The 9969-nt window shown below is 39.9% G+C and overlaps 1 protein-coding gene across 1 annotated transcript in view; it reads right to left on the bottom strand.

Moving 5' to 3' along the window:
• Positions 1-1118: 1118 nt before the first annotated feature.
• Positions 1119-9969, bottom strand: part of MCOLN3 (mucolipin TRP cation channel 3) — a 253553-nt gene continuing 244702 nt past the window's right edge. Inside the window, exon 14 of the mRNA XM_053693240.1 lies at positions 1119-1561. Within this exon, the coding sequence (XP_053549215.1) occupies positions 1558-1561 (4 nt within the window). The 3' untranslated portion in view covers positions 1119-1557. The remainder of the gene's footprint in view (positions 1562-9969) is intronic.

The following is a 9969-nucleotide window of genomic DNA, read 5'->3' as shown; positions in this document are numbered from 1 at the left end:
TTGCGCGCACATTTGCCTTTTGTACAACAATCCTTTCCGCGCTCGAAGAGCTGTAGTTAAACGTTCGAAACTTCAAAAATACATTACGAAGTACAGTTACACTAATATTAACACTGTCTAACAAAAATTATTTAAAAAAATATTGCACACAAAAGCTATAAAGGCTAAAAAATAGGAGAGCTTGGGTTTAAGGAAAAAAAGCCGACACAGGGATTATACATTGATATACAGTATATACCTGTATATACACGTACAAAGAGAAACATGGATTTCTATGTATAGACATATGTTTAACTATGGAGATAAGGAAAATATTTTACATTACAAAGTTATGCACATTAAACAATATCTCAGATGGATTTTCAAAGAGATATTTGCATATAGATCTCGAGATATATAGACATAAATGTATTCATATACATAGCTCACTATAAATAGATATATCAGTCAGTCCAAAAATCACCACATATATAGAGAAAGATTTATTTATAAATAAATAGAACATATTCCGTTGCGAAAACATTTTCGCAATATGAAATATTCGCATTTTCATGTACACTTTTTAAGGACAAAACGTCATGGGCGTTGCACAACAGATTAGAGTTTTTGTGGTTTTTATTTTCTATTTGGCTTCTCCATTGACTTCTATGGGGAATACGTGAATGCGCACGCGATTTGGCTGTTTGCATTACGCGGCTTAACGCGCACCGCGAAAAAGCCATAATGCGCGTGGTGTTTTCGTAACTGATTTGCCGCATGACTTGTAATCTTGCCCTAATGTGTGCTACTGCTGAAACATTCTGATTTTGTATCTTCCAACATTTGTGGCTAGGTATTAAGAGAGGTGGAGGGGGGACATTTGTTTCTAGACAGGAAGGAGCGGGGTCACAGGGTAGCATCATGAATATGACTGGTTGTTTGGTGAGCATGTCTGGACTGTTTATGGGCGTCTCTGATTGGTCTGTGTGAAGCATTATGGGAAATTCTTCAAATCAGGACATTCGGCAGATATGTGAAAAGGTTAAAACACTTCCGATCTAAACCCCCCTCCCTGATTTTTTAATACAATTCAATATCCCAAATGAGTAGCTAAGATTTTAAAAAAAATATATCTGGGATTAAAAAGAAAATAACTTTAATTTTTACAGTAAAACTTTCTGTGTCCCTCTAAAGAGTTATAAATAGTCTTGGATGGAAGATTTTTTAGCAGATTATTAGTTCATATCTATAATATACACATGTAGACCCTTTAAAAACTGAATGCAATGAATTAAAGCAGCACTACAATGTAACTTTACATAGAGAACGGAATGTGAATACCCACAACAATTAAAACAAATAAAACATTTGTATTTTACATAATTATCAATATTTAGCAGCACAGCATGTGAACAGATTTTTTCATAAGTGTAGTAATGGGCAGAGGTATATAATTATGTCAGCAATTTAATAAATTATTTTATATATTTTTTTGTCAGATGATCTGTAGTGAGATAATTTCAGTACATAGTTGATGAAGCTGGTCCGGTTTACCTCTGTGCACATTAGGAGTTCGTCTCACCTGCAACATAAAAATACAAAGCAATGAAATTATTTAATAGAAAATATATTCATATTTAATCATTCTGAAATTGAAATACAGATGAATGCAAATTGTTTAGAGATGGAATTCAAGAAAGGCTGAGATTTGTATAATCTGTAATATAAATTGGTCAGAGCTCTATATAATTTGTCTATAATTTGTCATATTAATGGGTTGGGAATTTGTATAATCTGTGATATAAACGGGTTGGAGATGTGTATAATATGTGACATAATGGGTTAGGGCTTTGTATAATTTGTGATATAAATAGATTACTGATTTGTTTAATATGTGATATAAATGGGTTGTGGATTTGTATAATCAGTGATATAAACAGGTCAGGGATTTGTACAATCTGTGATATAAACAGGTCAGGGATTTGTACAATCTGTGATATAAACAGGTCAGGGATTTGTACAATCCCTGATATAAACAGGTCAGGGATTTGTACAATCTGTGATATAAACAGGTCAGGGATTTGTACAATCTGTGATATAAACAGGTCAGGGATTTGTACAATCTGTGATATAAACAGGTCAGGGATTTGTACAATCTGTGATATAAACAGGTCAGGGATTTGTACAATCTGTGATATAAACAGGTCAGGGATTTGTACAATCTGTGATATAAACAGGTCAGGGATTTGTACAATCTGTGATATAAACAGGTCAGGGATTTGTACAATCTGAGAAATAAAATGTGCAGGCTTTGCCTGGCCTAATTTGTAACAGGCTGAGCAAGCACACAGAAGAGATATGTTGATATTTGTGACAAGTGATAACTTAAAGGGATAGCTAGATCAAAATTAAAGAGACACAATACCCAAAATATCACATGAACATCTCTATGTAAAAATGACATTTTACCTCAAAATTTCATCCATTTACGTGTGACAATAGGAACATGTTTTTTACTCATGTTCTGTCAGCTTGAGAAATGGAACTTTCTTGTAATGCTGAGCAGATAAAGGTTATTACTTGTAGAAAAAAGAGAAGAAATGACACTACTCTATTATATTAGAGGGAACACTATCCAGATACTACGTTTGTTATATACGTATGGGTGTACTGGTGCTTAGTATCAAAACAAACTTTATTAACAATTAGAAGTTGACTAGAATACTATTATAGCACTCTTCCCTCAATTGGAGAGTCCATGCATGTGTAAGTATGAGAAATTTAAAAATTAAACTTTATTATGACCTTTAAAATGGGCTACAATCAATTTAAAAACAGTTGCAGCAAGATAGCCTAAGCTTGATATGCAATATATAGTACTATTCTGACTCAGATAGTTGTAATAATGATCTATCCCTTGCTGAGACCTCTATGCCTGGCCTGTATAAGAAGATACAATCACTGCAGACAATCCTTGTCAGATAGCTGAACTCACCAATACCTTGTTCATCCACAAAGTTGCTTTATTCTGAATATCAGGTTACAGCAGATAATGAATACAGCAGATGAATGAATGGTTAAAGTATTTTGCGGTCAAAAGATGATACTGATTGTAGCTTGCAATGAATTAACATGAGTGCTTGTTACATGAGGCTGTTAGCTGCAGCCATGACACAGGAAAAACATCATAAAACTACAAGGGCGGAGCAATACACAAAAAGGAAATGCATAATAAGGTCAGGGGTAAGATACTGTAAAGAACAGGAGCATTACCAAAAAGTGTCAGTAGATGGCAGTACAGAACAAACACAGGGAAGCCTAGAAAACAATGGCATAAAATATATGATTTCTTAACTATAACAACATGAACATAACAGAGGCTATGTAATATTCTATGCCTCATTGAGGCAGCACACTCCCCGTCTGGCATAATAAATGTCACTATTTAAATCATAACGGAAGTTATGCATAACAATGTAATTTGCAGAGACATCTTGAAGACCTGAAAGATATAAGGAGAACATACATATAATGCAAGAACAACTATAATATAAACTTCAAGTTGTGTCAATTAAAGTTCAAGATACTTCCTTCTTGAAGTCACAGGAAGAATCCAACAGCATACATAAGTAAGTTCAGTCTCCAAAGGGCAAGAGCAAGATAAGTTCTGTGATCGGTCTGATGAAAGTTTTTATAGTCCCTTGTCTTGCAACTTTCACCTCCACCTTACGCACCTTTTCATCATCACTAGGAATGCTCTTTACAATCAGTCCCATGGGCCATTTGATTCTTTCAGCTTGCTGGTCCTTGAGGAGCATACATAAGTAAGTTCAGTCTCCAAAGGGCAAGAGCAAGATAAGTTCTGTGATCGGTCTGATGAAAGTTTTTATAGTCCCTTGTCTTGCAACTTTCACCTCCACCTTACGCACCTTTCCATCATCACTAGGAATGCTCTTTACAATCAGTCCCATGGGCCATTCGATTCTTTCAGCTTGCTGGTCCTTGAGGAGAACAAGATCTCCAACCTTGATGTTAGGGTTCAGACGTTGCCATTTCCTGCATCCTTGCAGAGTAGAGAGATACTCCATCTTCCAACGATTCCAGAAGCAGTTGGCAAGGTGTTGTACTCGCTTCCACTGATTGTAGCACAGATTTCCTGTTTTAAAGTCTCCAGGGGGAACAGGAACAGACCCAAGCTTCTGGGTAAGGAGAGTAGCTGGAGAAAGGAGAGTTGGGGCCTCTGGATCTACAGAAACTGGAACAAGTGGTCTTGAATTGATTATGGCAGATGCTTCTGCCAGGAAGGTGGTTAGAATCTCATGGGTGAGTCTTGTGGATTTCAAGTCCATAAGCATGGAGTCCAGTATTTTACGTGTGATGCCTATCATTCTCTCCCAGGAGCCACCCATATGGGAAGAACGAGGAGGATTGAAAATCCATGTACAGCCCTTTTCAGTTAAAAGGTCTTGAATTGGCCTAGAGTTGAGATGTAGCTCTCGACAGGCTCCAACGAAATTAGTTCCACAGTCAGATCTTAATGTTTTGACTGGTCCTCTGATGGCAAGGAATCGCCTTAGAGCATTTATGAAACTTGAGGCATCCATATATTTTATTACTTCAATGTGTACTGCACGCACACTCATGCAAGTGAACAGCACTGCCCATCCTTTGCTATTTGCTTGGCCACCTCGAGTTCTGCGGGCGTTTTGACCATCCATGGTCCAAAGACATCCAAACCAACATGAGTGAAAGGTGGGTCAGTACTTAACCTGTCAGCTGGCAAATCTGACATTTGTTGTTGCTGATGTTTACCTCTTAGTTTACGGCACTGAACACAGCTATGCAGTGTAGCTGTGATCTGTCTTTTTGCTCCTATAATCCAAAGGCCTGCAGCTCTTATGGCACCCTCTGTGAAATGTCTACCTTGGTGCTTAACCACTTCATGGTAGTGCCGTATGAGCAAAGTGGTGATATGGTTGCGAGCGGGTATAATGAGAGGATTCTGTTCTTGACCTCCCAACTTAGCCTTGTTTAATCGTCCTCCAACCCTTAACATGCCATCATCGTCAATGAATGGATTCAGGTTAGCTATAGGACTGTTTTTTGGAATGCCCTTCTTGTCACGGATACATTTACTTTCTGAGCCAAAGACATCCTGTTGTACACTGCGTATTATGAACAGTTCACTTTCAGCAATATCCTTTGCAGAAAGAAACCTTTGGCACACGTGCCAATCTTGACAGTGAGCATCTGTGGGCTTTGTGTGAAAGCAGTGTGCAATGTGGACTAACCTTGCAATGGTACGTACAAGCCTTGTCCACTTGGAGAAACGTTCAAAGCGTTGACAGCCCAAGACGAGTCTTTGTTCAGTTCTGGTGACAAGGGTTTTTACTTCCGGACGAATCTCTGGATCGTTGTCAGGTTCTAGAAGACTGAAGACATCAGCTGTGGTTTCTTCTGGATGATCCAGCAGGAATTCAGGGCCTGTTAACCAAGAAGAATTTGCAAAGACACTTGCAGAAGTTTTGAAGGAGTGGATCTCAGATGACGTACGCATACTATTCAAGCATACATCGCCCACTATCACCCAGCCTAGATCAAGTCTTTGTGCATAAGGGGCATTGTCAGGTCCATTGCACTGCTCGCGTACTTTATGTACTCTGAGAATGTCTCTTCCTAGCAGGACCAAGATTTCAGCATTCATGTCCATTGCCGGAATCTCATCAACAAGGTGCCTTAAGTGAGGATGGTGATAGGCAGCCTCTGGAGTAGGAATCTCTTCCCTTTCGCCTGGTATCTGGTCACACTCGACTAATGTTGGTAGGGGTATGCCTTCATTTCCTTTGATATGAGAGATCATGAATCCATTGGCCCTTCTGCCAAAGGCCTCTACACGACCAGAACAGGTTCTGAGAGTATACGGTGTTGTATTACCCTCTATGCCGAAGATCTCAAAGAATTTAGGCTTAACCAGGGATCTGTTGCTCTGTTCATCTATTATAGCATACATCCTAGCAACTTTCTCAGGTTGATCCTGTGGGTAAAACTTGACTAGACATACCTTGGCACAGCATTTGTAGTCTAAGCCTTCTCCACAGACTTCTGTGCATGCATAGGAAACACTCGCTGTGACTGGAGCACGACTTTGTTGCTCCCCACCATGAATTGCGACAGGGGTGGAGTCAGTTAGCTGCTGTGGGTTGTCTAGAAGTGGAGTAGGATGCATAGCTGTAACGTGTCTGTCGCTACTGCATTCTGTGCACTTTATAACATCTTTACAGTCTTTAGCAAAGTGACCAAAAGAAGCACAACACCTATAGCATACTCCAAGTTTCTGGAGAATCTCCCTGCGCTCTTGTAAAGTCTTTGCCCTAAGCCCACAACATTTCTTAAGAGGGTGAGGCTTCCTGTGAATAGGGCACTGACGATTATCTCTCTCGCCCGAGTCACTCTGGTTTGCAGGAGAGGATATGGGTGATGAGATGTCTGTCCTTTTAACAGATATTGCTCTATTAAAGTCTCTTCGTTTAGCTGCCGTGTTATCATACCTTGACGATGTTGGTAAGGATGATGAAGCAGGCAAGTTGGGTTCGCAGAAGCTGAAGCTGGGATCATTTCTCATCCAGGCTTGATCGCTGATGTACCTGCAAAAGTATGAAAATGGAGGAAAAGATACTTTATAGTCTCTTTTGTATCTTGAGCCCTGTTGTGCCCATTTCTCTTGCAGGTTATATGGCAGTTTAGACACCACAGGATTGACACCATGAGCAGTGTCCAGAAAGCTTAGTCCTGGTAGACGTGGGTCTGTCTTTGCCAACTCTAGCTCCATGAGGAGGTCACTTAATTCTTGGAGCTTGCGATAGTCTTTGTTTCCTATTTTTGGGAAGTTTTGCAGTCTCTTGAACAGAGTGCTTTCTATGGCTTCAGAGCTACCATAGGCTTGCTCAAGTCTTGCCCATGCAGCAACAAGGCCTGAATCTGGGTGGTCAACATGTACTGTTCTCAGTCTTTTAACACGATCTGCGGATTCTGGCCCCAGCCACTTTATGAGCAAATCAAGTTCCTCCTTGGTTGTAAGGTCGAGATCAACGGTAGCAGCCTTGAAGGTTGATCTCCAGGCCCTGTAGCTCTCTGGACAGTTGTCAAACCTTGAGAGGCTTGTGTTAATGAGCTCACGGCGTATCATGTATCTGGCAAAGTCAGTCAAGTCTGATCTCTCACTCTTTGGTGCCAAAGTAACTTGAGGAACCCCTTGGGTGTGAAAGTTCTTTGGTGAAGAAGGGTGAAGTTTACCAGGATAAAATGATGTTGCAAGAGCATTCAACTGTGGTGTAGTCTCTAAGGCTTCTGCTAGCTGTGGCTTGAGCTGCGGCTTGTCACTGGAAGTCACCTTATTGTCAGCGGGAGGTGATGCGGTTTGCTGCTTAGATGCACTTGTGTTGTCGATTTGAAGAGGCTCAGGCATTTGGTGCTGAGAGGTCTCTGTGTTGAGATTGAGAACGATGGTGTTAGTAGTAGGCACAGGAGATGACTCTGTATCGTTGCAAATATTATGCTTTAGCACGTATTTACTAGTGCGTTCAACTGGGTCTTCCAGATCTGCTGGGATATGGCAATCCGAATTAGTACTTTCTCCCATTGCTTGTTCAAGGACTTTCAGCCTTGCTAGGGCTGCTGCTTCTTTCTTTTCCATTTGCAAAACCTTTATTTGGGAATCCACCTCTGCTTGCTGGGCAGCCATTTCTGCTTCCTGGGCAGCCCTTTGTGCTTTCATTTCTGCTTGCTGGGCAGCCATTTGTGCTTCCTGGGCAGCCATTTGTGCTTCCTGGGCAGCCCTTTGTGCTTTGCTTTGGGCTTCCATTTCTGCTTCCCTTCTGATAAAGGAGCTTTGCACTTTTTTTGATTCTGCATCAGCACGGGCCTCTATTAGCTTGTCACTTAATGTTGAACTTCTGGAGCGAGAGGATCTAGAAGAACGTGCAGTGAGCTTAGTTGATGTGGATCTATGAGATCTGGTCTCCTGCAGTTGAGCAATGCGGAACTCTGCCTTTTCTTTAGCCATTTGCAAGAGATCTCTATGTTGGTCCAGTGCATCAGTCCTAGTCAGTTCTGCTGAAGAGTCCTCTATATTAAAGTCCTGTAAGAAGGCTGTGTATTTTGCAGACAGCCGCTGGTAGCGTTCATATGCAGCAGATAGGTGATCTATAGAGTCTCTCAATTTGGCTGGTTGATCATTAAAGTGTGACAAAACTGACATGCATTGTGAAATTCTGTCCCATAGGTCTGACAGATTGCTGGAGTACTCATCTCTAGTGAATTCATAGTTTTCTCTGAGTTTATGTGTCGGTTTTATTGTACGTTTGGGTCTTACACTCTGTTCAGCAATATCTGCAGGATCTGCTCCCTGTACGTCTGTGGGTTCAGAGGCATGATGTATCTGCGTAGGTTTGGCTATAAAAGAGTGCTCAGAGCCTTGTCTAGACATTTTTTCAAGTTTTGCAAAAAATGGTACTGTCACTTTAAGAAGACAAACAGCAGCTTAGACAGGTGGGGTAACAGTTCAATGCAGAGAAACAGTTTTCAACATTCAGATGAAGTGCAGTAAACTTGTGCGACATGTGCTTTCACAAGATGGCGGATGACCCTGAGCTTGATTGCAGATTAAACACACACATATACATAGCAGGCTGTAGGAATTCTATACATCTTTTGACTATTCTGACTCAGATAGTTGTAATAATGATCTATCCCTTGCTGAGACCTCTATGCCTGGCCTGTAAAAGAAGATACAATCACTGCAGACAATCCTTGTCAGATAGCTGAACTCACCAATACCTTGTTCATCCACAAAGTTGCTTTATTCTGAATATCAGGTTACAGCAGATAATGAATACAGCAGATGAATGAATGGTTAAAGTATTTTGCGGTCAAAAGATGATACTGATTGTAGCTTGCAATGAATTAACATGAGTGCTTGTTACGTGAGGCTGATAGCTGCAGCCATGACACAGGAAAAACATCATAAAACTACAAGGGCGGAGCAATACACAAAAAGGAAATGCATAATAAGGTCAGGGGTAAGATACTGTAAAGAACAGGAGCATTACCAAAAAGTGTCAGTAGATGGCAGTACAGAACAAACACAGGGAAGCCTAGAAAACAATGGCATAAAATATATGATTTCTTAACTATAACAACATGAACATAACAGAGGCTATGTAATATTCTATGCCTCATTGAGGCAGCACAAGTACGAATATTACCGTAATGTTGGGTCACATATGTTAGAACATTTCATGATTCAACAACTGTATATTGGTATATCTCTGCACTTAATTGTGATTAGGATAGATTACTGTCAAAGTAAGTAACTCCGTAGAGATTCACAATATAAAAAGATTGTCAGTTACTTATATGGTATGCCAGTTATAAATAACCCCTCTATGAGTGAGGTAATATTCCTCCACATTACCGATTGTAACGGGTTAAATTAGACACTGTCTAGTCATATAGATGAAGTAATACTAGTTCATGAAACTATCTACTGAGTGTGGGGGTTATGCTTGACATATAGAATAGACTATAGTGATATTTACCATAGTGGCTAAATCCTTAAAGGACAGGACAGCTGTTTCTAACGATAAATATCTGGCCTCAAATTGCCTAGAGAGATGATATATTTAGTGCTATTCATACTTGATTATACTTGTTTATATAAGAAATAATTTCCACTCTTAGGCTTGTGGCCATACATTTATTGACTGCCGGTTGTTATATTCTAAACGTAGCCATGTTAGTGTGATCTAAGTGCTAAATTGCACGTTACCATAGTGATATCACACAGGCGTCTATTGAGCAGTAGTTGCTATTCGCATCAATAATTGGTTACCAAAATGAACCTGTTGTGATTTTGCAACACAGTAGCTGCATTACTTCAGGATATAACAATTGTTGCACAAAATATTTAGTTAATTCTTGGGCTTATAGCCA

The sequence above is a fragment of the Bombina bombina genome, chromosome 10, assembly GCF_027579735.1.
Source record: "Bombina bombina isolate aBomBom1 chromosome 10, aBomBom1.pri, whole genome shotgun sequence".
NCBI lineage: Eukaryota > Metazoa > Chordata > Amphibia > Anura > Bombinatoridae > Bombina > Bombina bombina.
Note: the sequence above shows the minus strand (reverse complement) of the source record. Positions and strands in the feature narration are given on the sequence as shown.